General features: G+C 39.6%; 1 protein-coding gene across 1 annotated transcript; it reads left to right on the top strand.

The window, feature by feature from the left end:
• The first annotated feature begins 714 nt into the window (after positions 1–714).
• On the top strand, positions 715–6,507 carry mettl1 (methyltransferase 1, tRNA methylguanosine). The gene is made up of 6 exons (XM_028406175.1): positions 715–926; positions 1,157–1,284; positions 1,385–1,569; positions 4,008–4,121; positions 5,432–5,533; positions 6,301–6,507. The coding sequence occupies exons 1-6, from the start codon at positions 847–849 to the stop codon at positions 6,415–6,417; spliced, it is 726 nt and encodes a 241-aa protein (XP_028261976.1). The 5' UTR covers positions 715–846; the 3' UTR covers positions 6,418–6,507.
• Positions 6,508–15,104: the final 8,597 nt, after the last annotated feature.

Genomic DNA, 15,104 nt, shown 5'->3' with positions numbered 1-15,104 from the left:
TAACTGTTTGTGTTTTTACCCCATAATCAGTGTTCATTTCTAAAACAAACAATAAAGTCATTGTTGTTCTCATATGAATTTGACTGTAAACCAGAGAATCTGATGGTGCAAATGATTGTGTTCTTACTCCAATAATGCCCTCCATGAGCTGGGTCCTCTGTTTCACTTTAGGCAGCACTGATGGGTCAGACATTAATAAGCTCACACAAACTTTGGGACACAATAACTTTTAAAATACATTTAATTCATTTTAAATAAATAAATATTTGGTTTATAAGAAGAGAAGACTTTGTCTTTTGTTTTGTTACCAAATGGATCTGCATTAATGAATCGTTTATATATAATTAGACATTCTCACTTTGATCAAATCTTAGTTCAATAACATTTGTTAATTGTTTTCTAGGTTTTTTTATGAATAAAGCAAATCAACCGATATAATGCATCACTTTGAAAGTCTCAAACTAAAAAAGGAGCCTTTGTATGGCGGTTTAAATTAATTAGTTTGATTGCTGCAAAGCAATTCAGCAATTCAGAGCAATCGTTCACATCAGCATTCAAAGCAATGCTTCAGCTGCGGCAATCAAACTTGCATTTTCTTCAGGAAATGCTTTTCTAGTTACAGAAAGCATTTCTTCCAGTCTTTCAAACTGTTTCAACAAACCTGGCAACCCTGAGCGGACGCTCCGTGATGACGTAAAAACTCCGCGACTTTCAACCCGTGGTAAACTAACAGGAAACAAACGTGTCTCTGACAGTCGGCGTTCATCAGTAGAGATATACGTTTAATTTGTCATTTTGGACACAGGCTACACACTCTTGGTAGTGTCGTCTTTATTTTAATCCAACATGAGTTCGTCAATGCCGCAGAAGCGTTACTACAGACAGCGAGCTCATTCAAACCCGATGGCTCACCACACGTTTGACTAGTGAGTGATGTCCATGTTTCTGTTTAATGTGCAAAAACTACACAAAACATTTACTGTTCTGTCAGCGTCTGCAACGTTTATCTTACCTCTCTGTAGATTTAAAATGTTTGCATAAAAATTAAGTGAGCTACTGATAAGAAAATATGTCTTCCCATGTGTTAATGGATGTGTAATGTAGGCAAGAACACAAAGTTTTGAGGATTTAGAGTTAACTGTCTCCTCCTCCTCAGTCCGGTGTGTCCTCAGGACATGGACTGGTCCCAGCTGTATCCAGAATTCATAAAGGGTGACCAATCGGAGAAGGAGAGCCCTCGAGTTGAGTTTGCTGACATTGGATGTGGATATGGTGGTCTCTTAGGTACATACATCATTGTTCTGACTACATACACTTGTCACAGTTTTCCTCTCTGTTGGACTCATGTTTGTGTCTTTTTTTATTCCCCCCACATGCACACCAGTGGAGTTATCGCCACACTTCCCAGACACACTCATGCTGGGTTTGGAGATCCGGGTGAAAGTGTCAGATTATGTTCAGGATCGTATCAAGTCTCTGCGTGCCTCCGAACCGGGAAGTTACCAGAACATCGCCTGCCTTCGCAGCAATGCCATGAAGTACCTCCCCAACTTCTTTTATAAAGGACAGGTGAGGTGGTATCTAGATAAATTCACTGAATAATGAATAATCCCTCCAGGATTTCATGAGCAGAACCAGAAAAAAAACTTCAGAGGTTGTATACTTTTACATTTAATTATCTTCACGACCTTCATCACATTTGTCAGATTTTGTCAGACGTTTTCTGCACGGTCCATCTCTGTGTACCCTGTGCTCCTGGATCTACTCAGTCTCTCTTTAAATCTTCTGATGTCTGGACATCTTTCTTGGTCACAGACTTATCTTAATGTGTCTATCCATTAAAGCAGCTGCAGGCTGTTCAGACCTACAACATGTGTTACTTGTGCCAATGCTGTAGTGATTTTAACAAAAAAAGTGTGATCATTCAGTTTAAACCTCTGAGCCTTGAAATATGAAGCCAGCACCCTAAAAAGCTAAAACCTGCAGTTCCTTATATAACTCCTGTGCTTCTGTACGGCAGCATAAACATGTTTTCAACCTGGTACAAAAACAGGTTTAATCTCTACAGGTAATTTCAATTGTATAAATGTCTGAAGTTATGCTTAATTATGGTGTTCTGAGTGACTGGTGGGAGCTGTTTGTCTGAATATCACTCAACATTTTTAGCTTCACCCACGCTCCACTTCTTTGCCAAATCGAATGATTCTTTTTTTTCTTGTTTATATCACCACAAACACTGCCCGAATGGGGAAAAACTGCTTATTTTCCAGAAAAGGCCTTTCCAGCCTGTCACACAGTAGCTACTGTTATCTTTGATGTTTCTTTTCTGCTTCCTCAGGTTCTATAAATGAGTTTTCACATCCAGATTTAGGCAAACATGAAATCCACACTACTGTTCTGCATTAATTTTGAACACGTGCCGTATAGGTTATACAGTGCAGTTCCTACAGACCGCACACAGCTTGGATTCAGTGTGTCAGCTAGTGCACCTGGCTCTAATAGGGCTACAGGGGTTTAACATGTCATCATTTAGTTGTGTGTTGTTCTGTGGTGCAGCAAATTTTATGTACTTGAGACTACAGACTGGCAGGTTCACTCTTGGTAACATTTTCTTTTATAGAAATTCTAGCTGTAAATAGAAATAACCACAGAATGTGATGTGAATGTGACTACATGTATTTGAATCTGTGAATTAGAGTACGTGACTAGGCCTGCAGTTCTTTAATGGGTCATCCATTGTGGTCTGTAATAACCCTTAATTAAAGCTGGCAGTCTGTCCTGGCACAATCAAGCTAATAATAATGAGAAGGCCAAACGTCTCTGACCAGAATTAACTACCTTCCACATTTGTAACGTATGGAGTGAATTATTATACACAGGTTGCTCAATAAATCCAGAGATTTCACAACAATGGGGTTATTGACTGACACACAAGGCATCGCATCAGCTGAGCATGGAGCAGTGCAAGAGGCCATTTATCCTTTCCAATTAGCTGCGGTAATCTATGACTTGTTGAAACTCGCATTAGATTACACAGTGGGCTTAGTGTACCAGGGTTAATTTAGGTACCCTCGATTAAAAAGAAACAAACCTTCACCTCAGATGGCCTGAGTAGGTATAAACCAAGGAATGAATACAGCACAGTAATTGCTGTAACAGTGACATATATTCATTCATATAAAAACACATATTGATTTAATCAGTGGTTTTAATGTTCATTTGCTGTTTCAGGGGATTTGTCGTACATGTTAAGCTGAAGCTCCATGCCAAGCTGAGATTTAAAGTGTTTTAGTCCCTTAAATCATTCCTTAACATTTAGATTAATACAGCAGGGAGTTGTCTTCTTTGCTCTTGAGTAGCAGAAAACTCATTTTCGAAGTGAAGAATTAAGAGAAGACCACCCAGACTGCTGTTACTGAAAAGCTTGCCCCAATCCTTCTCACATGCAGTGTTGAAACGACTAAAGACTTGAAACTCTTTTCCTTTTTCTTCTTCTTAGTGCAGTCTGTAACCCAAAAATAATTCAAAGTGTTGAGGTTTTTCCATCAGCACTGAAGCAGCCCCTGAGGCTGCAGCCGTCCCCAGTGATTATCCCCACGTCTTTCTGTCTATACCTGACATTATTTATTTTAACTAATAAAAAGTGACTGGAATGATTTTTTTAATATATCAGCCAGACTAATATCATTGGAGCCTGCACTTGTACACTTGTCAAAGGCAGAGACGTGGGGAACTTTATGGAAAGAAAAATTCAAGAAGGGAAATTCCAGTTTTGCAAGCCACAGCGTTTAACAACCAACCGCAGAATATCATGGGGGCCACATTCACAGCACTCTTCAGACCCCCTCTCCCTCTGAACACCCCGCGTGTTGTAGGTCTAATTCTAAATGTATAAAAAGGCCCCATTCCTCCCTAAACAGTAACTGTAGTGATCTGTTTATTTTTTAATCTATAGGTGAAGTCATGCTGAATGCAATGATTGCTGACTCTGTTTTTCTGACTTCCAGCTCAGTAAGATGTTCTTCCTCTTCCCTGATCCTCATTTTAAGAAGACCAAGCACAAATGGAGGATCATTAGTCCCACTTTGTTGGCGGAGTATGCCTACACACTCAGAGTTGGGGTATGTATCTTAATGATAATTATTCCAAGCAGTGATCAATTGATTGAAAAACATTTTTAAACTCACTGTTCACACATTCACTGGCTTCAAATATGAGGATGTGCAAAGGAGGGACCACCATGGAAGTGAGAGACAACAATCATTTCTGTTCCCATTTGAACTGTAGCGCAAATGACTGAATGGTGAAACATAACACATAATGAGTGTGGTCCACCAGACGAAGTAGGGCTTCACCTCTTTATACATACTGTAAATGCAGGGTTTGGATATTTGGGTTTTAGATTCTGATGTAGGAATCCTATAGTCTATAAATAGAGTCTATAAATCCAGCTGGATTCTTTGATTTTACTGAAAAATCTCTTTGGCCTGTGAACATGAAATCGCTGTTTCTTCACCCTTTTATCAGTGGATTCTACTGTGCAGAAATCCATAAATTCGCTGAAATAAAATTGAGCAACCAGTGTGCCCTGCAGCTGGTTGATGTCTGTACACACCCGGCTCCTGCTTGTCAGAGCTTTCAGAGCTGCAGCGAGACACTGGAATGCTGATGGAGGTGGTGGGGAACAATGGAAGTCTTGTGTCTAAATTTGACTTTATCGTTTTTTCCTCTGGTGTGTGTGCATTGATGCATTTGTGCATGCATAGGTTCTGTGTGTGTGCGAGCACTACTAGGGCCTTCAGCACTGGCACACAGCCAAAACTGTGTTGCTGGGTGGGATGGGCTGTCAAGAATAGGCTCATTTATAGAGGCAGGTTCATTCCAAAATTAACCAGAGACTATTGTTCAGTAGTGACTATCTTTGAAATCTAAAGTGTTGCCAGACTACATTTAAGAAACAGTAAACATGTGATTAAAATGTCTCTCTCATCTTATCTTGCCTTTTTCAGGTGTGTGTGTGTGTGTGTGTGTGTGTGTGGGGGGGGGGGGGGGGGGGGGTATAGTCACGATACGTGACTGCATGCACTGCTCTGGATATCTGTGCCACTGCTAAGTTTTCTAAGAAATCCAAGTTCTAGTAATTTTATCTGTTCTGTCTCCAAAGTAAACTACACTGACACAGGTGATTCACCTCTGTGCTGTCTGTGGGTTATTTTTATCTTTTAAGAAAGACATGATGAAACGCCTTCACCTAAAATGTAAAGTGGCGTGTTGTGTTTAAAATAATGAATAATTCATAGACGGTTTCATTTTTCAGATCAAATTGTTGAGTTTACTACGGAGTTAAAAAAATGGATTTAATGGTTCATTAGCTTACTTTTCCCAGAACTGTGTTAATAACCTCTGCGTGTGCGTTGTCTGGTCATGTCAGGGTTTGGTGTACACCATCACAGACGTGGAGGATGTCCACCTCTGGATGGTGAAGCACTTCACTGAACATCCACTGTTTGCACGTGTGCCGGATGAAGAACTGGTATGTTGACGTGGAGCATTTCATCACTGTGTTTACAGGTCATATCAGCAGCATTTGCTGCTTATGCAAGGAAAAGAGGTCAAAACCAGGAGATGAAAGTTCCATTTTAGGGAAATCAATTTTCCCACTTTCAGCACTTCTTAGCATTTTCTGGCATTAAATTATTAAGTGCTTTTGTCACAGGAAGATACTGGAATGATCAAATCTCTGCATGACAGTTTGATCTGAGTCAGTCTGAGAAATGTGTTGCAGACTAACAAAAATCAAAGGGCATCAAGTCTAATTGGATAAAATTACTAAAATAACTTGACAGAGACACAAGTCTTTGGTACCAGAAGGTTTCTGGTGTTTGTTCAAGTAGTTTTGACACACTTTGTGAGAGGTAAACATTCTGTGTAGAGATAAAAAGATAACTGTACAATGTCACATTTGCCAAGAAAATGTAATGAGAATCCTTGTTGCACAACTGCAGCTCCATTCTGACTGTTAACAGCGTCTTATCCTGGATTTCCATCATCTGATAACCACAGGCTACACCAGAAGGTTAAAGTGACTATAATTTAATTATCAACATTTGCAGAGACCTTCATGCTTTGCTAATCTCTAGACGTATCTCCACTGTTCTTTTAAAACCAGTTTGACTAAATAGACACTTTAACATTTAGGACTACACAAGAACAAAAACATTTGACCAATTGAGTTAATCTAAATTGACCTTGTGAGTAAAGTCAATGGGTGTAATTCAGTCTTCCATCTTTTCTTGGCAGGTTGATGACATCATCATTAGTCGCCTGGGTACGTGCACCGAAGAAGGAAAGAAAGTGCAGAGAAATGGAGGGAAGACGTTCCTTGCTGTTTTCAGGAGGATTGAGGATTCACACTGAGACTTGGATGTACTCTCAAAACAGACGAACATTGATATGTTTTCCTGCAGTAACAGACACATCATTACAGACAGAGGATTTGTTTTTTAAGATTTTTCCATTAATTTATGAATTTCCTCCCTCTGCTCATGAAGAAGTAAATCTTCACTCAGGCGAGTCTTATCAAGTGTTTTGTGAAGCTGTTATTTTAATCATTACTTTTTTAATGATACTCTTTCATTTTTTCCACAGACTGTAAAACTGTGAAGTCTTTCAGTAAAAAAAAAAAAAAAAGACTAAAATTTGACTGACTATGTTTATGATCAGTGCACTGTTTGTAAACTGTGGGCAGCAACTGAAAATGGAAAGACTAAATGTTTTGGCATTTTTCACAAACCTGTGCTACAGTTGACTGGATAACTTCTGTGAGATTTTATTTGAAGTTAAGGCTCTAGTCTGCTGTTAGATTCCTGCTTCATGAGATGAGAGTTCAGGGTTTTGTTGGAGTCTTTACACAGTTAATGCTCAGAGAGGTTTGTAGGGCCTTAAGTTCAACTGAAAGTGAAGAGTGAGTTTCTATGTTCACTTTTATGATTTTACTTGTATAGTAGCGGTTGGTATTTTAGTCTGTCAGGACTTTGGGAGCTGCACAGTGCAGGTTTGCAGTTTTTTTCCTGCTGCAGGCTGTGCTGATTATGAGCAGGACAGCACATGCCTTATGATGGAAAACCTTCACTGAGCATAAAGAGTAATTGAAGCGCTAAAAGTCATAATTGGAAATAATTTAACTTTGCTCACAATTTTTGGCAGTTTACCCACTGACTGTGTCCATTTTACAAACCAGCGTACCAAATAATGGGATTATTCTTATTCTACACGTGGGCTGAAGTCCCTCTGTGAACATATGAGCATGTTAAAGGTAGGGCAGGAGATTTCATTCTGATGCACTTTTTGTTAAATTAGTGTGACTTCTCTTTACAATCTGATAGCAACCGATTAGTTTGGCAGTTTCGCTTTAAAACGAAGAATATTAATCATCTGTGGAAGCTATAAAACGCTAAAAACATCAGCCAATCCTATGAGGCGCCCCTGCGCGTAGAGTTGGCTGGTTGTCACTCTCTTCCTGCTCTGCACGCATCAGAGAGATACGTGCATGATTGCCGAAGTCACAGACTGGTTGGGAGGCATGGCTTTGGGGTAAGCTTGTTGTAAGTGTGTTTACTTTCAAAATCTGGCTGACTCTCACTGAGTTTTCAAAATTTCCTACCCTACCTTTAAGTGCACAGCAATATTTGCTCAGAACACTGAACTGCTGCTCTCACACTTTCTACAGCAGGCCATATCAAATCTGTCTGTAATCATCTGTACCCATAAAACAACATTTACAGGCAATGTTGATGAACATTCTGTCATCCAGGCCTTTTTCATTCAAATGGTTGGAGCAAGGCATTTAAACTTCTTGAAGACGTTTCACTCCTCCTTCAAGCAGCTTCATCAGTTCTGTTTGTCTGTGACCTGCTGGACCTCTGCCTGGACACCACTTACTTCCAGTATAATAGGAACCTTTACAGACAGAAGGGATCACCCGTGTCTCCAATTGTGTCCAACCTCTACATGGAGGAAGTGGAGAGAAGAGCCCTGAGTTCCATTCCTGGAACTACAGCCATGTGGAAGACACCTGGGTCAAATTCACACCCATGAAGTGGAGCAGTTCACAGAACACATGAATGTGGATCTGTGTGAACATCAGAGTTTCACACAGACCTACCCACTGAGGTCATCCACCACATGTAAACCAGGTTTCCCCAACTAACAGAACTGATGAAGCTGCTTGGAGGAGCAGCAAAATGTCTTCAAGAAAACTCTACAAGTCCAGGTGCCTTCGAATTTACAGCCAATAAGGTCATACTTAAAGCTTAATTTCAGGCCCTGTGTTAAAAAGTGGACAAAAACATTTTCCACAAAGGGGAAAATGGCCATATATATTGTTTTGTGATAATAATATAGAATGTTTTCTGTCACACAATTTATTTTTTTTGCCAGGTATGCTGTCATTGTGTCCATCAAGTCTCATCACTAAAAACTGAGCAACTGTGCACTGAGGAAGGCCACGAGACATAAATGAAAGCTTCGTGTAAAACAACCTGAGTTCAAATCATTTCAACACTAACGAGCGAACGAAGAACTCACAAAATATTTTATGGTGTAAATGGTAATCAGTCCATCAAACCTGTGATGTCGTCAAAGTGCCGCTCTTCTGTTATCACTTATCATTGCCTTGTGGCTACAAAGCCGCCTGAGCCAGCTGAAGTACAACATGTAACATTTTAACACCATCAGGTCATCAGATAGGAGCTTAATTAAATGTTCTGCGGGGGATTTGAAGAATCTTAATGATTAGCATTTGGCAGCTCTTTTAATGTGCCTTTGCTTCATACACAAAGAATTTATTGAGGTCGAAGGTTAATCCTCCTTTGAACGTGTTTACAGAGGCAGCTGCCCACAGTTGTTGTCAATACATAATCAACATACCTCCATTAGGCCATTTACTCTATGTTACAGCATGTAAGTGTTACACCTCTGCGTTTTTCAAGACTAAGATGAGAAACTTCTCCTGTTGTGCGGTAAGTACGTACAAAACTTACTTCAGCAGCCCGTTGGTGTCAGTGCTGATAACTGCCTGGTTTATTATCTAATCCCCTGAGGCAACAGGATCTAAATACATTACTGTTCATGGAAGATCACAACTTTAATTTTCTACTGATTAATGTACAGTTTTCTCCTTCACAGGTAAACTAACCAGCCTGTTGACCAGCCTTTACTTTTACACCCTATCACCCACACGTCCACATGTTGGCAAAGATGCTGTTGAACAGTAAGTGTTGTACTGAGCTCACGTGTGAGCCACTGATGGTTGGAGGCTTCTGATGATTTATGCTGCTCTTCTTTCTGCATTCACAATCATGTAACAATATTTCCTTATTTTGTGCCAAATCACAGGCAATCACGTCTGTCTCTTTCCCTTCCTAATACTCAGGTTGAGACATGAATTTCTGCAGCCTGCTTGGCTGGATGTCTGCTCTGCCGCCTCTCGTTCAGACTGAACCCAACTGTGCATCCACACAAAATCCAGACTCCTTCCTTCCAGCTACATCAGAGCAGCTCATCCTGCAGGCTTCATTCAGCATCAGATCCTTCACTCAAATAAGAGACTGGCCAATGTTTCCAACACGATCCCTTCAGGCTCTGTTTGTACTGTTATAGTTGTTGTCCTGTAACCTCTATGGATCGGTCATTTTTCTATGTAAAATCACCTTTTAGCTCTCAGCCTGGACTGAAGCGTCACACCCTCTCATTCTGTCTGCAGCATGCATTTCTTTTCCTGTGCTTGGTCTGAAAAGCTACACTGGGCACAGAGACATGTTTTCTCCTTATGTTAAATGGCACCTCCGCTTGGACTCAAGGGTAAGAAGTGATCTCATAAAACCCATTGATGACCATTATTTAAGATTAAAAACTAAATATAACAAACTATATTGTTATTATTATATAACATATAACATATTATTATATTGTATATGCTGATATTGTCCAGCTCATTTGGCCTACGTGCAGAGAACAACCTATCATCATTTCAATGCATAACTGGCTGCTGTCATCTCGTCTTGCTAGTTTATTAAGTGAAAATCCCAGGTGATGCAACCATATGTCTCCACATGATGGCAATTGTAATTTATGTAGTGACTGTAGGAGTGTCTGATCCTGGTATTTACTGTGCGGTGTTGGTTTAAGTACTTTTGACAAAAGCATTCATTTGGACGAAGTTCTGTGTCACGTATGTCAAGAATCAGTTTGTATTCTGTGGAAGGACAAAAAAAATGTGTTACTACCAGATAATGCACCCAGTCATCCTATAAATATGTCTAACATTACCTACGCAGTGTAAACAACTTCCACTGCAGTTCTATAAACAATGCAGCTTAATGCAAGTTCATGTTTGTAATCAGTGATAAATGGCAGGAAATGCGATCTGTTCGATGTAAACTCTGCTGCTGATGGACACCACTAATGACTTTAAAGCAGAGAGCAGCTGCTGCACTCGCACTAACTGTTTACACCTGCAGGTCATGACATCATGACTGACTCATTATTCAAGTCAGCTTGCATCAGATGACCAAAATATACTATTTGTGCCAACTGGTCATCAGTCATGTCTAGACTGCTGCCTGCTGGCTATAGTTCAGGCTCAATCTGCTCCACTTTTTATGAAAGTTCAGCAGTGCTGTCAGTCCTGAGCAACACTGGATCATCTACACCTCTGGATGCATATGGTTAATTCTTCCACTATCCTCTTTCCATGTTTGAAGCAGCACCAGGTTGGTAATTTTGTGATATCTGTCCAACCATGTGACACTTTCACATGGATATAATAAAGCTCACAAACTGCTTTTAATATTTTTAACATGTTCTTGTCTGCCTGGAGGAACATTTTGGATAGTCTGGTGCTTTCCTCTTGAGCAACTCTCTGGACAATTTAAATTGTAGACTGCAATAAAATTTAACAAGCTCACATATGTTACCAAATGATTTTAAGTCTTTGCAGTCTCACAGATTGTCATTTCAAATCCTACTAGTTTCAAATGAGCATTGATGTTGTTTCTCCCAGCTTTTATTTTCACACTTTGTGTGGTGTAAGGAACATTTTTCAGGCTCAAGAGGCCACTAAAGAAAAGAAAGCCTCTGTTTGAAATATACCTTACAGAGTAAGGTCACAGACTTCTTTAAAGAACCTACTCTTTCAAACTGTAAGAGATGTATTACCTATTAAAAATGAAACTCTTAACTCCAACGTGTGACTGGTCACGAGCAGAAATGCAGAAAGATAACCTAATGTCCAACAGGCAAACAAAGGAGACGAACAATATAATCAGAGGTTTACAACAGTAACAGTGCTTCTACTGGATAAAAACAAGATACATGATTGTATAATGCTTCTAAATTATTGGGGAACCTTTTTTATCCTTTAGAAGTGATTCAAAATTCTGTAAATGTTTTTGTGAAAATGACACGTGAGAATTGCATTTTATGCAGGATCTCTCAGTATACACAGTAGGTGTGGCTGCTACCTATGGCCCTGCAGTAAAGACACATCATTATCCATTGCATGTATGCAGTCACTGTGGTGGACATTCATCATATACAGCCAGAATAAAAACTCTTTCTGGTGTGTCAGCCACATCTGGTGTCCAGATGTGTTCTTAATCTAACAGATGCCCTCTACCACACCTTAAACACCTACTTTATAATCAAGACATTGAAGTGTTTTTTCAAAAATCAATTACCACATGCATCCCAATAAAAAAAAACATCCAGTAATTTTATTGTTTTTTTATTCTTCATTACCACATCCTCATATCCTGTGTGCTCTTAGGCATTTGGCAAATGCTTTCAGCTTACAGGTTTTGTGCCTGAGCATGTCTGTAATGAATGAAAAAGAAAACATTTATATTCTGATTACAGAACAGTTTTCAAACAAAGTGCATTTTTCATGAAAAATCATTGAGATTAACATGCATGAATAAAGAAACTGGCAAAACACCTGATGTCGCCAACCAACAGGGTCAGTCAACAACTGACTAAAGTATGATAACACATAAACAGTTAATTCACAGTGGAAATAATTGGTCTTAGCTTGATGTTAAGAGCAATGGTAATTACATAAAAACCTGCTGATGTAAAATATGTTTGTTATATTTTTAAAGAACAATCTGACAATGAACCACTGATTTCTATAGTGAAAATTTAAAACCTTGTAATTAACTATTAAAAGGCAGGGCTTCCCAGAGGAGACCCCATCACCATCCTCACCAGCCTGCTGTGTGTGTGTGTGTGACAAAGAGAAACAAAGACACTGCTCTAATACCACCCAGACAGACGGCAGACATGAACTTTAACACACTGGGATGTGCCTCCCATCTGGGCACTGGGCCAGTACAGTACAGGGAAATACCTCTGAGGTTATCCCAACTGTGCTCTATAGCATGATCTACACACGGGCCACATGTTAATGAAGACTCTCAGTCATCCATTTAAATTCTCATTCAAAGGATTGAAGTGAGTGTCGTCATGGGTTTGAAATGGACCGGGATGTCATGGGTATTAAAAATCCTGCAGATCTTCTCTGATACTCCTGACCAGTGTGGAAAGCAACTACAGTGTACACTGCTCAAACATGACCAAAATAAAACATCAGAGATCTCAATAAATGAACTATTCCGGTTGAAAGTCTTCATTCATTACAAAGTGAAATATATTGAGAACAAAATAACATAAAAATGATCAATGTAAATCAAAATTAATAACCCATGGAGGTCTGGATTTGGAACCATACTCAAAATGAAAGTAGAAAATCACATTACAGGTTGATCCAACTTGAGTGGAAGTTCCTCAAGACAAGTCACAATGAGGTTTAGTAGTGTGTGTGTGTCCTCCCTACAATGCCTGGACATGCTCCTGATGAGGCGGCGGATGTTGTCCTGAGGGATGGAGGGTGGAGGTCATTCTGCAGGGCTCTGGCTGTGCTCCTTTTAAACCTTTTTGCCGAGGTTAGGTTTTAACTTTCAAATTGCACGCTTTTGTTTCTGTACTTATATGTACATCTCAAATGGCACAATCTTGTTTTATACCTTATACCTTCATTCCAAATTCGAAATTGCACACTTTTGTTTTTGTACCTATGTTTTATATTTTTATTTGCTGTAAATAATGTTTATACTGTTTATTTCTACTGTTGATGTATATTTTTAGTTTGCTGAGTGCCTGTACAAAATTTCCCGGCTTGGGATAAATACATTTCTAAATTTCTATTCTATTCTATTCTATTCTATTCTATTCCTCCTTGCACATAGGAGGAGGTAGCGGCCCCCTCCACGTCTCCTGGTGTCCTGGCCTGTCTCCTGGTATCTCCTGCTCTGGACACTGTGCTGACAGACACAGCAAACCTTCTTGTCACAGCTCACATTGATGTGCCATCCTGGATGAGCTGGACTACCTGAGCAACTTGTGTGGGTTGTAGACACCGCCTCATGCTATCTCCAGAACCTCTCCTTTATAGGGGATGTCTTGATAACTGCCTCTCATTTCCACCTGTTTGTTGTTCCATTTGCACAACAGCAGCTAAACTGATTCACAATCAGTGTTGATCCTAACTGGACAGGCTGATTTCATAGAAGTGTGACTGACTTGGAGCTACATCGTGTTGATTAAGTGTTCCCTTTATTTTATTTTATTTGAGCAGTGTAGTTACTGTACTTAAATATATTTTTATGTGTCTATACTTAAGTAAGACAATGGTAATTAATCAATCCTTGATTAGCTTTATCTGCCATTGTCTTGATGTGACCCAGTGTGGCTATTGTATATAGATCATGCACGCACGAGAGGTTTGTAGCCTTCCCGAAAAAAAAAACCATAACAAACAAAAAAATGATTTGTTTGATTTGTTGTGTGTTGTGCAAGACCAAGGCCCACTAAGGCACCAGTGACCTTGTTAAAAAGTTGTTTATGTGTTCATGAAAATTTCAGAGGTCACTGTTTATCTCTCACCTTTAAATTATCTTTCACCCAAGCCAGCAAGCACAAAGCCTCTGTGTGGTCTGTGACTCCGATCTGAGCAGGGGGGGTCCAATTGCACTTTCCTCATCATAACTCACTGTCAATGTGTTTGTGGTTTCTAAAGCAGCAGTCAGATTCACATGTTCAGGTCAAGCACTGTAAATAGTGAGGTCAGATATGTAAGGATCGCTGCAGCGCTCTAAGATTGTTTTACCTCTCCCCTTTCACAGCTTTTTTAGTCTTAGAGGTGTTGTCAAGTGTTTGCATCAATATCACATTGGTAACTAATCTAACATCACAGCCTTGCTTCAGTTTTCTTGTGAAACAATCAATTCAAACATAACTTAATCCTGTCCAGCCGCCAGCCAAATAAATCACCCTTCATCTGACCTTTGTGGAGAGCCAACACATAATACAGACACAACACAGACCACAAGTGTTCCTCTGCACAACATCCCTTACTGCTAAAAATCCAAATGTCGAGTGTTATGTCAGAAGCTAGTTGCACTGGCGAGACTGTCTGTGGAATACATTTCTCACATGTTTTACCCCCCACAGTGTGTGTGTGTTCATCACAGTGGGACATCTACTTTAATATGCTCATGTATATAATACTATGCAGGTCACTTATTATATGAGGGGGGAAAAAAATCTAATATGTAACTTTTTGGACGACGTTCATTGGGCTCATTTTGAGGCACCAAATCATATTTTTTTCCTCCTTCAGGCTGCATACATGTATATGAACATGAGGTTGTGTCATTAAGCTGCCAAAAGTGTGATTTAATGTGGTTGAGGCTTGGCTCTGTGAAGAGCTTAAAGGATGATTATTATTTCATATTTCTGAGTGATTTTAGAAAATATATGCTATTATACTCAACGGTAGTGTTATGTGTTGGTGCTCAACAGCAAGTCAGTGTAGCCTGACTGTGTTTTTATCACACACTTATGTCCTGAAATGTCATAAAATTCAGCCTAACTGGGTGTTCTTTGTATGTCCTAATACACTCTTTGTAGCCTTACATGATCACAGTCAGTTTTAGAAGACCTGGCACATTATGTTTCGATATATACTCTTCTTCTGCACACAAATA

The sequence above is a fragment of the Parambassis ranga genome, chromosome 5 (genome assembly GCF_900634625.1).
Source record: "Parambassis ranga chromosome 5, fParRan2.1, whole genome shotgun sequence".
NCBI classification, from domain to species: domain Eukaryota; kingdom Metazoa; phylum Chordata; class Actinopteri; family Ambassidae; genus Parambassis; species Parambassis ranga.
Note: the sequence above shows the minus strand (reverse complement) of the source record. Positions and strands in the feature narration are given on the sequence as shown.

Coding starts and splice junctions, on each gene's coding strand:
- mettl1 (XM_028406175.1), top strand. CDS start 847: ATGAGTTCGTCAATGCCGCAGAAGCGTTACTACAGACAGCGAGCTCAT. Junction 927..1,156: donor GCTCACCACACGTTTGACTA/GTGAGTGATGTC, acceptor CCTCCTCCTCAG/TCCGGTGTGTCCTCAGGACA. Junction 1,285..1,384: donor TGGATATGGTGGTCTCTTAG/GTACATACATCA, acceptor CATGCACACCAG/TGGAGTTATCGCCACACTTC.